This window comes from Cricetulus griseus (assembly GCF_003668045.3).
Source record: "Cricetulus griseus strain 17A/GY chromosome 1 unlocalized genomic scaffold, alternate assembly CriGri-PICRH-1.0 chr1_0, whole genome shotgun sequence".
NCBI lineage: Eukaryota > Metazoa > Chordata > Mammalia > Rodentia > Cricetidae > Cricetulus > Cricetulus griseus.
In genome coordinates this window covers 95,281,475-95,301,211 of record NW_023276806.1, presented here as the reverse complement: position 1 = coordinate 95,301,211, position 19,737 = coordinate 95,281,475, and the positions used below count along the sequence as shown (strand labels likewise).

The window sequence follows — 19,737 nt, the reverse complement described above, 5'->3', positions numbered from 1 at the left end:
TTGATGCCTTCTCTAGGGTGAACAGACACATGTTCATGTCTCAGAAAAAGGCACACAAATGGCACCTGTATAGGAATAGACAGAATCAAAGATGAGTTGGCCCCTGAGATGGGTAATAAGACATGTAACTGAGATTGATTTGTCTAAGGGTGGAACAAAGGGCAATCCTGTGTGGCATGAGGTTGTGCACCACCTCCCTGACATAGTGGCATCGTGTATTTTCCACTTGAAAGGTGTTAAGATATGCAGCCAAGGCTGAGCCACCAGAAAGTGGAGCATGCCTAGGGCTAACACCAATGTGGTAGGTCTCTTGATTGATGGAGTCTGCCTTGTAAATGAAGAGCCTTAGGAGATAATGCAGTTCCTGAAAGTAACATCTATGGGTACTATGTGGTTATAATAAATGTCAAGTCTTTTTCTTAGATGTTAGGCTATAGGATGACCTTAAATACAAAAACACTACGATTTTCTTAAATCTTTATTGCAAGCCCAGGACAGACTGTCAAGTATCCTCTAACAGAATCACTTCTTCCAGAATGCTTCACAGTTGCATCCAGTCTATATTCTACAAATCACCAAACTGCTGGAAATTCAGTAAAAACATGTGACAGGTTCAATAAAAGAGAGATATAAGAAAGATGACATTGGCAATTTAAACACAGTGACCTTTTCATTAGAGTTTTGGAGAACACTGTGTACAGACAAAACAAAACACCTTATATGCCCATGAACTTCAGAAAACAGAAAATTTATATTTCAAAAATGATCAATTTTGGTTTAATTATGCTATGACAACATAAATATAATTTGAGATGAAAAATACCTAAATTTGCATGGAGAGTGAAAGATCACTTCTCTACAGTAAGTGACTATATTTCATTAGCATATACAATAAAAGATAAAATGACATAAACTTAATTTTAAATGTCCTTTAAAAGGAGAGGTACATCTTACACCTAACACTCCTGACTAAGTAAATGTTATATTACTATATATTAATCTGAAATAGAAATTAGTGGCATTAGAGAGAATTTCAAAACATTTAGGTTTTTAGCTGGGCTGTGGTGGTGCACAAATTTAATCCCAGCACTTGGGAGAAGAAGCAGAGGCAGAGGCAGATGAATCTCTGTAGTTTCAAGGACAATCTGGTCTAGAGAGTGAGTTCCATGACAGTCAGGGCTACACAGAGAAACCCTGTCTCAAAAAATCAAAAACCAACCAACAAAACAAACCAAAACATCTTTTAGGTTCTCATCTAAACTATTATGATGAAGAAGATTTGAACTAATAAATTAAAGTCCATTTCATATTTTGAATTATATTTAAATAATAAATATGGTCATGGTGAAATGGGTTTTACTTTTTCTTGTATGGTTTGCCATGCCTTACTCTCTTCCTCCACACCCATCCACACTCACCTGTGTGAAACAGCCCCCCAGGCACCATGCTTGTTGGTAAGGATGTTGAGAATCTTCTGCTTTAGCTGGTTTGCTGTCACATGGTCACGGTGCTTGGCAGCACTGATGAGGTGGTCACACATCTTCTCCTCCTCTCTTCGGTCAGCAGCATACTGTGCACACTGTGACTGTGAAGGCATGCAACAAGTAAGAACACACTTACTATAAAGAATGAAAAAATGATGCCTACCCTTAAGGGAAGATGTTCTACCCTTAAGCGAAGAACAACTGAATTTAAATCCCCCATTTGACATTGTCTAAGACTTTGTAGCAGAACTGCCTTTCATATTGGAAAACAATGTGCTCTTTTGAAAAGTATATGTAAAATATTTTTTAAAATGCTAACTTAATTAATGACTTTTATACTTTGGTTCACTTTTTAAAATTTGGATTCATGTCAAAATTAATCATTAAGAAGAAATGCTTCAAAAAATAAGAAATGCTTCACTAAAACTTAAGTCTACTTTTTCAAACCAATTTACCATGCCTCACTTAAAATAAAAATATATTCCAATAATTACTTTGAAAGCAAATATCTTGTCATTTGCCATATAATTCTTTTGCTTCCTGAAATACAGTACAATATAGAAGGAAAATTACTTAGACATTTAGCAGACTGGGATTTTATTTCACATTTTAAGCACTCTGTTTGCTTTTTTGCACTTAATTTTTGATCTGTAAAATGAAAGGCTGAGACAAGATTTTCCCAGTGTTTGCTCCTAACTCTAATATTTAATGCGTCAAAAGATCTCACAAGAATCATTCTTATCTCATCTTCCCAATTCCACAGTCATCAGTTGTTGTATCTGCATCTTATTCCTGCTTCCTGATGCTAGCATCACAGATGATCAACAGACCCTGTTATGAAAATCTCTGACACAGAGCTGAAAGGAGACTGGAGTTTTAGAGTAGCTACTGTGCAGACTGGCTCAGGCTGGGATTTGAGCGTTACATCTCAAACATGTAAGAAAATACATGTTTCCAGCTCCAGTTGTCATCACTGTGCATAGGAGGCATGGGGACATAGTCCCGTCTCTTGACACACACTCTGGACAAGCTCTCTCTTCAGGAGAAAGAACTGAATAGTAATCTAAGAAGGATTAATTCATTTTCCAATTTATCTTTTTGTACAGGGAATCACCAATTAGTACAAAGATCTGCTGCAATAATGAGGTTAATATTTCATTAGGTCATTGGAGGGTAAAATTAAATTTTCATTTTTCTTCCTTAACTATTACAGTATTAACTGAGAAAAAACCTTAACTGTGAAGTACCCAGCTCAAATGAAGTATGTTTCCCTTTAACTTCAGGGTTCTATGATGATTACAGAGAATTGTCAAGCCTAGTCAAATATCATACCTTCTGCAATTTTTTATAGTTTATAACTGATTTAGTACACACACACACACACACACACACACACACACACACACACACTCCCTTCACACACATATATACAGACAGACATAGAAGAACAACACAGACACATACACACATAAGCACATAGAAACACACATACATATACACATAGATACACACATACCATTGAATTTACTAACATTCTAATATGAAGTAAATAAAAAACCAGAGGGTATCCATTAAGTAACAGTGACTATTCTCTCAAAGCTAGACTTATACTGGCAGTATACACTGTGGATACTGAGTCTTAAAAACATCCAGCCTTCATGTTCACTACTTCAGTCCCACAGGAGGACTAAACTCAGCACTATTTCAGAAAAAAAAGTGACACTTGGGGTGAGTCTGAGAAAATCTTACTTCTCTATTAGGGAAGCCACAGATGCACAGAAATGTCCATAGGCAGAATGTTGGGATTGTTGAATAACCATTGTGGTTAGGAGAGCAATTACAAAAAAAATTCCCTATGTGAGACAGTAATAAACAAGTGGAAAAGAAACACTGCCCTTGTTTCATTGTTTAAACATGCCTGTTTATTTAATTACGTGCTAAAGGTCACAGCTAATATCTGCATGCCTGAAAATTTATTTGAAATTTTTCATAAGACAAATATTGGTCTTCTATATCCACACAAAACAACTTAATTTTTTTTAGTAGAAACATGATTGCCTCAAAATTGATCCTCCAGGCAATTCAGTTAAAATTCTAAATCGTATTTACTACCATAGTTGAAATGCCATTAAAGATTCTTTTGAGTTCTGACATTTTATATATGAATATATTCTTCAAAAAATAGATAATTCACTTTTTCTAGCCATACAAAATACTGCACAATACCCTGGTAGACATCCAACATTTTTATCGCTGAAGTGATATGAAACTTAACTTTGGTAAACTACCTGTCACTACACTTTTTTATTGATATTTCAAGCAGTTTTTTAAATACAGTATTTACAATGCCATAATAAAGTATCTGCTATTCATCTGATCAATCAAGGAATAGCTGTGTGTATGAAAGTGAAAACAGCTATTTTTTTGTCTCATGCTTTTTAGCTGTTGAGATCAGAGATCACCAGACCTAGTCCATCAATGTGCATGACTCAGTAAGCTGCTCTACTGAGATAAAAACCCCATGGAAGCTAGAATGGCAGGCTTCTTCTATAGCTTCACTTATTGGTATGATGCACTAGGAAAATGAATTGTTGCAGTTATTAACTCTAGGACCATTAGGAACCTATGTAAGCCAACTATTAAACCATCTACATATTTCTGAAATATTCCTTTAAAAATTGAGTGACCTGAAATACAGAACTGCTGTATTTAATATAGTAAAACATTAGATCTGTTGAAACCCATATGCATTCATTCACCAAATCACATCAAGAATCCATGTACTAGCTGTTATGTAAAGCTCTAATAGATTGGAAACAAGGATTTTAGAATCTCAAGGTTCTGTCTTTACAGCCCCTTCTCCCCACACAGTGAAGAAACATGACAGAGTGACAAGGTTTAAATGTATCAGTATTTTGATTGACACTGAGGAAAAACTTTAAAAGCAGGGCCTAAAATGCCTTCAGTGGTATTTTCTCTTTAGGTCTGTCATATGTCAGGTAGCAAATAGGTGATGTTTGACTTTACAACCTTACCTCAAACTCTGCATGCTTATGTACATCCTCTGCTCTCTGTCTGTTCAAGATGAACTCAGCTTCATTAGCAACACGAACTATGTGGTCCTTCATAGCATGGCACAACAATCTGAAAGGACAAATATCATTGCAATTACTATTTCCTGATAGCTTTTTTCTTGGGAGGGCTGTCCAATTATTTTACTATAATACAATTTTACTATTTCAAAAATTATGAATAAACTTATGTAAAGCAATTATAAAGGAGAGGATATATTTTAATTATAACTGTAGCACATTTAGCAAGGCAAATGATAGGCCTGAAGGACTTCTAAATTCTTAGAGCTACAATAAAACAAAGTTTTAAACAAATGCAACAGTAGGGCACATTATTAAGCTACTTCTTAAAAACTTAAAGCTTTTCTAATGTAATGGACAGTCAAATGCTACTTCTGCAACCTTATTTCCGCAGCTTTGGATCTTAACAGGCAGATACTGTTGGGTTTCCAGTATGTGGCATGAACCATTGAGTACCCCCAGCATTATCAGCCTCCCCAGTGTTCTCTCGTGCTGGTGTGCTCAGCAATATGCTTTCCTCAAAGTGACCGGTCTTAGAGATCTTGTGACTCTGACCCTTGGGGGCCTCCCTCAATCTTCTTTCTTTGAGGCAGTTCTCTCTAGAATGGCAACTCTTCTGCATTATTACTTTGACACTCCCACTTCTACTTTCTTAGTAGCCTGCTCTGTAGCTTCCTGTGCACAGCAGAATAAGGAAGGGATGCCATGTGAATCAGGTGAATGGCATAGGATGTCTGGCAGCTTTTGACTTTCTTGGGACTCTCTCTGGAGTCAGATGTCATGCTGCAGCCCATATCACATGAAAAACCTTGAAGATCACAGAGAAAGGTGGGGGAGAGATGCTCTCCTTGACCCCTTGCCGTTAATGCTTACAACAGGCAGAGAGCTGCATCACCCAGGAAAGTTGGCCCCTCACCTAGACAGCACTGCAGACCTGGCTGGCCTGGTGGTCGGAGGTAAGGGTGACCCAGCCCTGATGGTGTGTGTGTGTGTGTGTGTGTGTGTGTGTGTGTGGACTTTCCCCATTACTCATCTGACATGTGGTAGCATGGGCAGAGGAGAAAGGCCCTCACCTCCTCCCATCAATGCCTGAGACAGGTGGAGGAGGTGGCCCCCTAGGGTCATGAGAGCAGGAGAGCTGTTCCCTGCCCCTTCAGCTGCAGCACTGAGAGTATCCTCTGTACTCCACCTCTGCTAGTAAGAATGCTGCAATCTACATAAACAAATGCCTCAACAGACTGGAGGTGAGCATATCCTTCAATGTCAGAGAAGCACAAACCACGCAGATTTAAAGGTTGGGATTTTTTCATCTGGCTTGGGTAGTCTAGGAATTTGGTACCAGGAAGACCAACTGAAGGAACACTGTAGTTCTTGTAGGTTTTATTTGTGTAACTGGCATAGTGAACTGAGGCCATATATTTCCACCAACACTGGAAACAAATTTCACATCCCAAGGACTACTCAGGTTGGATTCTTCATGTCTCAAGCAGCACAGAATAACCCCCCAGCAGCCTGCCAAATCCAAGAGACAAGACAGACAAAGGCCAGAACAGGATAGTGGTACAGCCTGAAGATCCAGAGTTTGACTTCCTCACTAACTTGTAAGATACAAATTTTCTCTCTCTCTCTCTCTCTCACTGGTATTTCTACCTCCACACTAATACTGCACCAATTTGGCATACAGCCTTTACCATTACAATTCAACACTGCCATCTACAAACTTCACACTCTAGAACCTCTCAATTGAGATGTTAGAATATTTAAAGCATATACACACATATATATGCATACATACATACATACATACAAACATACATATATACGTGTGTGTGTGTGTGTGTGTGTGTGTGTGTGTGTGTGTGTGTGTGTGTGTGTGTGTATCTTTAGGCTGCATTTGTAGCAGTGTTTTCAGGCCTCCCAGAAGTCTTAAAATCAAGTAGAGTAAATCATCCAACCTAGTTATATTGTCTTGTAGTCCCTTTGCCCTTTCATGGAAAAATTTACATCAGCTTGTCAATCTCTACAAAAACAAAATAAAACAAAACAAAAAACCAATATAAAGCAATATCACCAGCAGCAACAAAAAAAATTCTCCAAGGACTTTAGGCCTGAGCTATCAGTTCAGAAAGATCCATGGGTAGAGCAGAATTGTGCATTTAATTGAATTTTTAGTTTTTATAAAATACATTGTAGTTTTGATTATACAACTCTTTTGCACACATTACGAGGAGATTCTTAAGTATTTTGATTTACTTTTGATTTAATTCTTTTATAAGCATGCTATCATACTAGTATTTTAATGCTGATTTTTTTATCCTATCTATTTTCTTGATTAATTTAGTAGTTCTAGTATCTCGTTCGGCCATCTTGAGATTGCCTCTCTAAATGAACTAGATGAGACCTCTGGTCAAATGCCCAATACAAGTGCTGAATGATATAAAAATCCCTGTCTTGCTTTGGCTCTGAAGGAGAAGTATTTAGTCTGTCTCCACTAGACAAGGTGTTGGCTGTGCTTCTATAACCATCACTACATTCAGGAAGTTCACTTTCAGTCCTAATTCAAGAATGAGAGGCATGACTCCACACTTTAGTATATCTCTGAGAATGCTCACACACAGGTGTTGTTTTTCGGTCTGTACATGTGGAGCAGCATGTAACAGTTTTGAATGCTACACTAACTCTACATTTTTGATTAACAGCTTTCTTGTAGAATTATTTTCACAGGTTGATGAATATGATATATAAGTCCATGTACAGATGATGCACACGTTTATGATGGGTACTGATAGGAAGTTTCATTTCTTGAAATTCCTTTGATGCAGGTTGGAGTTTCATAAGATGAGCTGGGAAGCACTTCGTATTTTCTGAAGGTTTGAAGCATAAAGTTGGTATTTTTATTCATTAAATATTTAAATCCTTTATTAATATCAACTCTGCTCTTTAGTTAAGTGAAGTTTACTACTTTTCTTTCATTATGCTACAAATACAGAAGTCTAGATAATAGCAAAATTTATTATATTGTTGCCCCTTTATAAATAACTATTTTAAGAAAGGAAAAATTGTAAAAGCTGCACATGCTTAAATATACATTGATAAATTTTATAGACCCCTATCAGCACTAAGCAGTAAGTAAGTTACTGCTCAGAGCTCACATCATGAAAATGTGCCTGGGTAATTAATATAAACCACAAGGATCACGATATGGTCTTGATCGTGCTTATATCTGCTACTTATGATGGGAAAAGTGGGGCTCTTTCTGTCCTTATAGTATTCACCAGGGCCACTTATGTATGGCTCTCAGTCCCTCTCTTAAAAGAAGTGCTCTTTAGTCACAACTCATGACACCATGGGAGCTTTGACATGTTTATTTTGTACTTAGCAATATCCTGACTAGGAAATCTTTGAACAGGTTTATTTTTCTTTAGTTTAAATCCAAACTTTTCAATTCTAAGTTAGTTGGACAGAAGAAATATGTGCAAAAGCATTTCTCTCTCTGCTGAAACTAAACAAGATGTTCTTTGTAAGTCTTCAATGAGGCTGTGTCTTCAATGTTGTGTAGGTAACAGGTGCTGAAACCTTCAGGGTTATATGTTGTGTTATATTTATAGTTGATAAACAATAAAACCTCTTTCTCAGTATTTTCCCAGATGGGGAAGGGGAATGTTATAAAGTAGTAATGCTAGCTTTTAAGTATTGTGTACAATTGAGGAAAATCACCTTTGTGCTCTCTGCATATCAACACATGAACTACTCAACTTAGCACTTGCTTATTCTATTTCCCTGATGTATGGAGGAGAGCTCAGAACCTTGGCCTAGACTAAGGATGGTTAAAGACAGAATAACATTTTAAAATTTTTGTCTCAAAAGCTAAACATATCTAAATACAATTGTATCTAGAGAAATATTTTAAGTATGGTTAAAATATAATTCAAATAAGATTGAATATCACTATGGTTTACATGTTTCCTGAAGTTTATGTGCTTGAATCTTAACTTTGTTGCAACAGTGTTAAAAGAGGGGGCTTTAAGAGGTTAATAGGTCTTCAGGGCTGTGGCCTCAGGAATGGATTAATGCTCTTGCAAGAGTAGGTTTGTTACAAAACCAAGTGCACCCTTCCCTTGCTTTCTTTCATCCTGTCTTTAAATTTTACCCTTGGGAGCATGTGGCAAAAAGACCCTTGCCAGATGAGCCTTGATCTTGGACTTCTCAGCACTGAGGACTATGGGACAATAAATTTTTGCTTATAAACAAGCCGCTTCCAGTGTTCTTTTATAATAACATAAAGCAAATTAACACAAGTAAATGTGAAATGCATTTCTCTAGTATGTGAAATTTAACCTTTAGTAAATGGTACTTACTTCAGCTTGGAATAAATATACTTTGTCAACATTATCTAAAATGATCAAGGCAAAAAAAAAAACCCTACACAGTAATTTTATAAAGCACAAGATAAGTTTTACTCACTTATTCACAAAACTCAGCATTTAATAATTTATTTCTCTCTCTCTCTCTCTCTCTCTCTCTCTCTCTCTCTCTCTCTCTCACACACACACAGACACACAGACACACAGACACAGACAGACAGACAGACACACACACACACACACACCACACACACACACACACACACACACACACACAGAGAGAGAGAGAGAGAGAGAGAGAGAGAGAGAGAGAGAGAGTGAAAGAGAATAGTTAAGAAAAACATCATCTGTTTTCAAGTGTCCAGAGATTAATGATTAAAAACTAAACCAAAACATTAGCTCCAAGAATCACAGCTTTGGAAATTGCTGGTGTGTGTGTGTGTGTGTGTGTGTGTGTGTGTGTGTGTGTGTGTGTGACTGAGAGTGAGTCACTAAATATGTCTGTTGGAGAAACAAGCTCAAACCAAACCTTAACAGTTTAAATGTTAAATGGCATACGTGAGCCCATAATTATTAATGAACACTTCGATAAAGTTCTTCCTCTTAGGATCCTAAAGAGTTAAAGTTTATCTATTATCCTTCATAAAATGAAAGCTGCAATATTGTAAGCCCAGGTTATATCAGCACTGAACATAAACATCCTGCATTTTTACAGTGAATTCATTAATTATATCTGATACTCCTTTCAAAAGGGTTATAGGACTTTATTTAGGGAAAAGATTAATGCTTTTCAAAGGATTACTTACATCCCATATTTTTAAGATGTCTTGCCTATATATATCCTCTTCAATTCATATTTTAATAATTTAAATTCTAATTATTATTGCTAAGATATTATAGGCAATTTTACATTCCACTAACCTTGCTTTGTTTTAATAATAAGGATTCTTTGTTAGGTTCTTTTAAATGATCCAGGGTATAATTCCAGGCTGTCCTGGGTGTGCTTTAGTTAAGATGCACATTTATCAGCTAGTTTTTCCTGTTAATTGTAGTTGACTCACACATGCTTTCTCAGGCTCTGATTGATGGGCTGTATTCATGGGTGTAGCTGTTAAGGACAAATATTTTTAACAATTTCCACTTGGAGGTTTTTAATTTCCATTCCTATCAGGACAAATAAATGCACAGCCCAACAGCCAAGCTAAGTGAGAGGACAAATGAGGTAACACATATTTGAAGTACTGAATTTGTATGCAGCACACAGTGAGTACTCACAGTAGCACATAAACAAAGGAATGTGCTTTTACTCTAAGAATGAAATGGTCATTACATACTGGCCTTTGGAAACCAGCATTAACATTTTGAATTTGCACAAGAAAAATCTCTAAATTGAAAAATAACCCAAGCTCCAGATGGGAACTAGGGAATTCTGAGTATGTATAATATGTAACAACATAAATGGAGCATTTCATCCTGACTGTGTATCAGTAGCTCTTATAAAACTCATATACTGGCTGGGCGGTGGTGGCACACACCTTTAATCCCAGCACTCGGGAGGCAGAGGCAGGCAGATCTATGTGAATTCGAGGCCAGCCTGGTCTACAGAGCAAGCTCCAAAGCTACACAGAGACACTCTATCTCGAAAAACCAAAACAAAAAAACCAAAACAAAGAAAACTTTATTTTAGATCTTTAGAAAAATAGGATGTGCCATATCTGACTAGGCACTGTGAAAACAGCCATAAGAAAAACACAGCCAGTGAGCTCAGGGGGATCAGGGGGAAAGGGAGGGGCTGGGGAGCAGGGGAAAAGAGTCTACTTTACAAGCATAGTGAAAAGAGAAGGGAGTGTGCTCATGCCTTCTTCCCACTAACTTTGGACTGCAGGCAAACATAAATACAGACCCCATCAAAGGCCTATCCAAACCATCCCAAAAACTCTGAGGTTCCTTTAGTCACTTCTCTCCTGTCTTTTCAACACTGGCATTTCATCAATCTACCCACTACTCTTCATCTCTTCATAAACACTTCTAATTTCTAATACACACTATGGCACTATTCCAGGTTGCAGAGATGTGGTGGTTTACACACATTTAATACAGCAAATAAAATCTAAGTTTAAGGAAAGAATTTTAGGGTGGAGACCTGTAATCTAGTGACAAAGAAGATAACTGGAGATGATGTCATGTAGGTGGCCTATTTAAGTTAACTCCAGAAGATATAGAGAGGCAAATACATGGAGATATAGGTGAAGAGATGGACCCCATGCATTGGAAGTTTGCCTTTGAGTTTCCACTCACCTAAAACCCTTCAGGCTTGCTCTGTGAAAAGTTCAGGATCCAACTACTCTGATACTTTTGAACCTCTATAACTAGGTATTTCACAGGTTTAGTGTAACCCAAAACAAAAGCACTCTCATCAAACCACATGCCTCCTGCACTGCACTCCTTGGGCAAGCTCACCTCTATTACATGACATCCATTTAGTAAAGCCAGAAACCTGACTGTCCTTTGTTTTGTTTTCCCTTCTCTCATCACAATCTTTTGGATCTAATTTCTAAATGATACTTTCTAATGTGTTCCTGTCTTCCATTCTCACAGCTACATCATTCTTAAAAGATGCCTGAAGCCTTACAAGGTAGTCTGGTTCCATGCTGACTCCTTGAATCTGTGCTCACACTGCACACAATGCCTAATCTTCAGCACCCAGAGCACCAAGAGTTCTCTCATGACAGGACCCCGTGTTGCTGGAGTCTGTGGCAAAGATCCAGTATCTGTGGGATGACTGAAAAGACCTCCTAAGCAGGCGGTCTTTGTTACCTTGTTACCACATGCCTGCCGGCCTTTGCACTATATCATTTTTCTTTATTATTATTATTATTATTATTATTATTATTATTATTATTATTATTTCAAGTTAGGGAACAGGCTTGTTTCACATGTAATTTCCCTCTCCCTCCCTTCACCCCCATTCCTTCTCCCCCACCTCCAACCTACCCCCCACCCCATCCACCCACCACTCCCCAGGCAGGGTAGGGCCCCCAACCGGGGCTCCACCAAGTCCACCAAATCTTCCTGTGCTGGGCCTAGGTCCCTCCCCATGTGTCCAGAGACAGAGTGCATCCCTTCAAGTGGGATGGGCTCTCGAAGTCCCCCACACACACCAGGGCAAAACGCCACTCCACCTCCGGAGACTCCCAGGAGTGCATGGGCCTCCCCATTGGCATCCATGATCAGGGGGCCTCCCAAAGAGCGTCTGGGGTCGATATGCTTTCCCTTTTTCAGGCCAACTGTTTCTGTGGGTTTCTCCAACCTGGTACAGACCCCTTCGTTCTTCATTCCTCCCTCTCTTCAACTAGGTTCCAGATTTCAGCTCAGTGTATTTCTGCTTTGCACTATATCATAACCATCTACAAGTTCTTGTTTGATTTTTAAGACAAATTTTCCAGACTAGCCTCACTGTATGGCTGAGTATCACCTTGAACTTCTAATTGTCCTCTGTGTGCCTCTCAAGTATTACAAGCATGTTTTACCACACCCAGTTTATATGCTGCTAGGGTTCAGACACTAGCTCCATCTTCCGTCCTAAAACCTAGAGTTATTCTCCCCCAGTCTAGTTGTCTTTTAACTGTGCCTCAGGTCAAATTTAAGATGGCATTCTCTTCCAACTAGCATGGTTCTTTCAGACTTAAAAATGTTGTCAAGATAAAAGCCATTTTAGAATAAAGGCTATCTTGAAGCACTGTAGCTTAACTTACAATAGCAGATATTGTCTCCTCATTCATGCTTATGCTTTTAAATGATTGTCATTTTCATTCTGAAAACTATCTTTATAGTTGTTAATACTAAAATCACCTTCAACTAAGATCATAATATTTCTTAATCTATGTATTGAAGCTTGTAAGGAGCAAGAAGGTCTTCGTGAGAGTTTCTGATTTAATTGTTTTAAAAGGTAATCAGTATTTTCTTTATTTTTAATTCCTCTCAATATAAAGCAAACCCTAAACTACTCCTGGAAAAGGAAACTTCTAAAAGTTTTGCATCTCTATGATATTAGCAAATTTCCTAGCATCATTCTTTTCTGACAATAATTACAATCTAATTAAAATGCTAAAAGTTATACTCCCTTAGTGTTATTGACAGTAAAATTTTATCTTGTTTTCTGATGCCCACAGAGTCCAGAAGAGGGCATCATTCCCTGTAATTGGAGTTACATATGGTTGTGACCCATCATATGGGTGCTGGTAATTGAATATGAGTCCTCTGGAAGAGCAGTCAGTCCTCAGAATCTCTCAACCATCTCTCTTTCCCTATTACCAATTCTTATAATTTCCCTCATCTTTTTACACTGCAGTAAGCATAAAATTTAAGTTTCAGAACTGTATTATAATGAAAACTTTGTCCATTGTTATCAAAAGATGAAATGTACAATAAGATAATATAAAAACAGAGGTACTCTCTCAGGATACAGTGCAGTGATTAAATAAAGGAGATCAATACTAAAAATTGAGTTTTGATGCCACAAATAAACTACTTTTGAAGAATCATTATTTCTTGAAGAAAAAGTCAAGTTCTTATACTATAAGCACTACTGCCTCATTAATCTATGTAAAGTTTGTTTCAAAAAGCAAACGTCATACCAAATATTTAGTAATTATTTTCCATAGAATGTACTATATCATACCAGAAATTCAACTTGTAATGGTTTCATGCCTTGGGTTGATAGAAACTACACATATCAAAGGATGACAACTCTAGCAACCTTAATGTGTATAACCACCCATAAAGCACTGCAAAAATCATAGTAAACAACCACACATGACAGTGATAAATACAACAATAGTTTCAAACACAATATCACTTATGGCATCATTAACAGTGGTAACAGACACTCCTAACTAAGGCTGTTACACCTTCTGTATTGAACAACCCTTATACTTCTAGTCAGGTATCAATTGCATGATAGGATCAGAGGAAGCCACTTCCCATGAACTGATGAGGGGCTCAAGCATAAACACTGACATTAGCCTGAAAACAGATGGGGTGGCAGATGGGACTGCAGACTGGATTCACTTGATCTGTCTAACACAACTTCACTAATCAGAAAGATGTGGCTCAAATCTCACAAAACATCATAAATCTAATATTATTTCATATACACTTTCAAAAAGTAAATACTTAACATCTAAATTTTTTCATTTAAAATTTAAGGACCTATTTATGTTGAATTATTTAATCAAAGCTATTTTCTTACAAGTTTTAGAACAGATGGTATGAAAAAGCAATTGCCCAGTGGAATTAAATGCACACTGTCTAGTTGCCCAAAAAGTGTAAAATTAATTACCTTCCTTCATTGATGAGTTCAATAAATGCAAGGCCTGCATTCTTTTGGATAGAATTCTGCCATTCCTAAAGGGACAAACCAAAGCAAATGTAAGAAAAATGAACATGCAAATGAAATAGTGACTATCTAAGGACACTGTTAGTAACCTCCATGATACTTTGCTTTCAAATGTCTTTACAAGATTTTATAACAAGTATCATTTCAGAAGAAAGAAAAGAATTTAATGATCCTGATTCACCCAGTTTAGAAGGTGGCATGAATGTTTATTTATTATAATAAAATATCATTATTAGCTTCTTACATCCAAGTTTTGACTCAAATTGCTAGTACATAAGTAAACTAATGCAAGTCTTTCCTGAATGATTATGATAGTTATAATTGAAAAGTTTCTATACTCCAAGAAGCCTCTCCACCGATGTAGTAATCCAAATCAGACCAAATTACACTGAATTAGAAAAAGCCCACGTTTAATGGATACAGCACTCCCAGAAGGCCTTCCAGCACCCCAGAGAGGATACAGGGAAAGAGAGACGTGAAAAACCATGAGTCTGTTCTCTGGGAGACAATTTAAATACCCTGTGGGAGTGGTCTTGAGCATCTCTTGGGGAGGGGCCATCATTTGGTGAGCTTTCTGAGATACAGCAGGATTTGGAGGGAGGTGGGGGGCTTGGGTGCAACTTCCACCATAACAATATTTAATGATATTATTAATTAGTAATTAGTAATCATGCAGCATTATTTAGCTCATTATAAACAAACTTTTCTTTTCATAGGAAATGCTGGCTACTCAGAGGTAATAAATTGATTTCTAACCATGAATTGAGGTTCACAAAAAAGTTTTCTTGTCAACTACAACCTTTTTCTTCCCTATAGATCATGTTTCCATTTAGGGCTTTGCATTTGTGCTGAGACTAAAGGACTGAAGCAAATCATTAGATGATTATTCCAAGGAAAACGATGAGTCTACACTTTATGCAGCAAGAGAATCAGTAACTGGGAAAACACTTGGGAATAGCACAAAGCCACTGGGTTGCAGCCGTCAAGCACTTTGACAAGGCTCTTCTATTTCTCAGAACTCCTCTTAATTTCATCTGTATTAAAAATCACAGGGACCTTCTTTTCTTAAATTTTAAGAAAGTGTCACACTACTATTCTTTTAAATGTTGATCTTAAATACATTTATTCCACAAAAGATGTTAGCTCTTCAGGACTATTTGGCATTTACTGTGGTAACAATTCACTATGAAGAAGAGCCTTAGAGACAACTTCTTAAACCTATGGTTCTGTTGATATGCTACAACTCTTCAAGCACTATAAACTCCTGAACTCACAGACATTTTATAGGACACATCCAAATACTTCAATGCACAAAATGAGCAGAGTAAATTTTTGAAAACCATTTAGATCAAATTAAAAGTATCTGTAATCTGCCTTTAGGCCAGAAGATAGTTTTATGACCTTTGATACAGAAATAGTGGTAAAAAGTCAGAGCTAAGGTAAGGATGTTGGTATTTAAATACAACTAAGCCAATGGAAAACAGAGGCATGAGACTTCATTTAAAAATTTGCATCTTAGGCCAGTGTTCTATATTTTTTAACAGAATGTTGCAATCAGGATGTGGCCTGCTCTACATTATTTTGTATTTTGTGAAATAGATACTTTCTCAGGCTATATCTTGCCCCAAGAGACACCAGTGCAACATAAACTCATTATGAGTCGAGGAGCAGCATGACTGCATCCTGCTGGGTACATGAACATCCCTCATCACACCTTTATCTTTGTGGGAAACATTTAATTTCAAGTTGAAATGCTTGCAGAGGACTGCCACATTTTTAAACCAGCTATGTCACCATTTTAAATTGTTCTTTATGGATGCATAAAATTTCCTTAAGATGAGGGACTTTCTCAGGGAACTGGATCTTGTGTGAAGACCCTTTGAAATGGGATACTTTGAAGACAAATAAGTTCCAGAAGGATGACGATGAAATCCCTATGTTCTCTTATGTCAGTTGGATGACCAGTAGACAGCTCATGCCCAGAACATCATTCTTTCCATCAGTTTCTCCTCATCTATGTCAGCTCAATGCACATTGCTCATTCCTCCTTCTTTGTATAAAATGAAAAATCTCAACTTAATATCCTTAGATATTTAATCCATCTTAAAAATTTTGAAAATATGGTAAATATTAGAAGGAAACCAAGATGGTAATAATAGATTTAAAGTCTTCTGGAAATTGAAAATTGTTTTTTTTATTTCCTGTATTTTTAAGGTCTACTTAACATTAGCTATCACCAAAAGTCATGGTAGTCCTTAAAATCTTCAAAGTAAATGTTCATTGTAACTGTTAGGATAATGACATGCTGAAAATCCAAGCAATACGCTAGTGAAGCTAATAAGAACAAGAACTGGAATGAAGAGTACTGTGTAAAATAAAAAAAGTAGCGACCTACACATTTTCTATGAATGTGAAAGTGTGCTGATTATTTTTTATTGCCAACTTGACACAAATGAAAGTGACCTGGGAAGAGGGAACCTAAACTGAAATTGTTTAGGTCACACTGGCCTATGGGTATGTCTGTGTGTACTGTTTTGAATGCTGGTAGATGTAGACAAGACCAGCCTGCTGTGGGCAATGCTACATTAGGCAAGTGGCCCTGAGATGAGCCAGAGAAAGCAAGCCAATAAACAGTGCCCTTCCATGGTTCTTGCCTGCAACCTCCTGCATTGAGTTCCTGTCCTGACTTCCTTCAAGATGCACTGTGACCTGGAAGCATAGGCTGAAATAAATCCCTTTCATCCACATCCTGCTTTTGATCATAGTGTTTATCATAGAAAATGAAAGAGAGATGTGGGGTGGAAGAAGGAAGGAAAAGGAAAGAGAGAGAGAGAGAGAAAGAAAGAAAGAAAGAAAGAAAGAGAAAATGAAAAAGGAAAGAAAAGAAAGCCATAAAGACATCTAGAACAGAAAGATAAGCCTATGCATATCTGAGTATATTTATAAAACATTTTAAGTAGTTTTCTTTTTTGCCTTTTCATGGCTTACTTTCATAAATGCTGTACTAAAACCTTATGAGAAAAATAATGAAAGAAACAATAAAAAACCAATTATTAATTTAAGGAGATTACTAATATAAAGGATAATCATGTAAAAATAAGCAGGCAATATAAGGAACCCATATTTAGGGGTGTTCAAGTGCCTCACATAAAATGGTGTAGTATTTATATAAAAGTACATCCCCTGGGACAATATAATAACTACATTTGTAGTACATTGATGATGACATAAATGCTATATAGATATACTGCATTTCTTAAAGAATGACAACAAAAATTCTTAAAGAATAATAACCCAATGTTTAAACATGTTCAACATAGATGCACATACTTATTAAAGGAAAAATCTATCAAGAGTATATATATTACAGTTCAGACATTTACCCACAAAACAAAAGGACATACAATTTCATAAAAGAAACACTATCTAAAAGTCACACATCGAGAATGGCTGCATTTTCCTTTCTTTGACAGGCCCATTGGAGCCTTCTTTTTTATTAGAGTGAGCATCCACATCTTTTTAGATAAACCAATTCTTGTGAGCACAATAAGAGGAAGCTTAGCAAAAGGATGGATTGTTAAACAATTAAGAAAAAAATAACTAAAATTGTGCAAACTTAATTTGGAAAAAAGGAAGATGTGAAATAACCCATTAAATATACTGATTTATTTTATAGAAATTATGATTATTAATCATAATCATCAATATGCTTGTGTCATAGAATGCATGTGGTCTCAAACCCAATCAAATGACTCATCGAGGTGCCTATTAATATGTCAAAGCAGATGTTGGCTGCCAGGTTCTCCCAGCATCCCTCAGTCCCTACCTGTTACAGGGTCCTCTTGGCTGGCATACCTGACCCTAACTGAACTCTCCAGCCCAGGGGCTGGGGCTGCCCTTCCCCCAGCTGCTCTTCCCTATATAATCCAGCCATTTTTGATTATGCCAGCTCCTTTTTTTAGCCTTTTGGGACACTTTTCCTCTTGGCTATTGCTCCTGGTTTCCCTCTCTTTTTCTCCTCACGTGGCCTGATTCATGTCTCAGGCATATTCAATCTGGACCCTTCCAAACTCCTCTGGCTATGTTCTCCCTCATTTTTACTGTGCTTTCCCTTTTTATCTACAATGAACCTTCTCCTCCACCATACCTAGGAGCAGTAATATCCTCTCTTTTTATTTATTTTTTCATTTAGAAGTGAGGTGACAGTTTTAGGGATTTGGTTCTTTCATTTCATCATTCGTTTTGGGGATCAAACTCTGGTTGGCCAGCTTGCAGGTAAAGTACTTTTACCTGTGGAACCATCATCACAGATCCAAGTTATTTATTTTTTGATGTATAATAAATAAGGTTGTCCCCAGTCCTGAGGACAGGCATAAGAGGACAAACAAACAGACCTGTTTGGATTGTCTCCAAGAGCTGTGTCTCCTTCCTTGCTATTATAGCACAGAAAGCCTACTAGCTTCAGGGTCCATTTCCATAGAGCCTTCTATGACCATTCATTCTTCAAAGTCACACATGCATGTTGCTTGATTATATCAATTAAAAATCTCAGGGCATGTGTATGCATTTTTTAAAAATTGTGCCTCATTGCTTTAAAATTCAGATGTGTAATTTGCAATGCCTCAGATAAGCCCAGCTTTCTAGTGGAGTGGAAGTATGTCACTAAGATTGTACTGACACACAGAGTGCCTAAGCCCTGACTCACATGTGACAGAATTTCACCATGACAATCTGGATTTAAAGATATTTCCAAAGGCCTGGAGAAAAATGCAGGATCCATTTCTTGTTTTCTCATATTTATAATCTTATTAAACAACCTCAAGCCCTTACAGTACTGAGTACATATAAATGAAGACATTTATCAGGCCTCTGCATCAGCCCCCGCCTTGCCTTAGAACCTCATCTTGGCTTTATTACATCTAGAAGAAAAAAATTTTCTTTTGTTGCATCTGACTAAACTGTACCAAATTGGAGAAAAAGTTTTTAAAAAATTAAATGTTCAAAGGCCAAATCACTTGAAAGGAAAAGGATTTTCCTTAGTTGTGGCTTCTTTATGAGTACTGTTTTTAAAGTCCTGGGTCAGACCCTGACCACACCAGTGAAGTCACCAAATCCTTTTAGTTAAGTATATGAAGTATTTAGAAAAGAACAAAGTCATACAAACCACAAAATAATTCATGCTGAGCATGTCATACATAGATTCTAAGAGTCCTTATTTTAACTTATGTATTTTAAAGTTTTTAATGAGAACAGGAATGATTTATTAAGCAGGCATTTGCTTAATCAGTGCTTTAAGTCAGAAAGGACTTAAATACTGAGAATATGATTTTTTTTACATGAAGTCCCTCAATTCATCTCTTGATATATAAGGCAAAGAGAAATGCAAGTAGCATCTGCTA

At 37.0% G+C, this 19,737-nt stretch overlaps 1 protein-coding gene across 10 annotated transcripts in view; it reads right to left on the bottom strand.

The window, feature by feature from the left end:
• Positions 1-19,737, bottom strand: part of Nbea (neurobeachin) — a 525,226-nt gene that overhangs the window by 238,951 nt on the left and 266,538 nt on the right. For all 10 annotated transcript variants that reach the window (XM_035451902.1, XM_035451904.1, XM_035451906.1 and 7 more), the window contains 3 exons: positions 14,282-14,346; positions 4,520-4,628; positions 1,419-1,585 (listed from right to left, as the gene is read on the bottom strand). In XM_035451902.1, the coding sequence (XP_035307793.1) occupies positions 1,419-1,585; positions 4,520-4,628; positions 14,282-14,346 (341 nt within the window). The remainder of the gene's footprint in view (positions 1-1,418; positions 1,586-4,519; positions 4,629-14,281; positions 14,347-19,737) is intronic.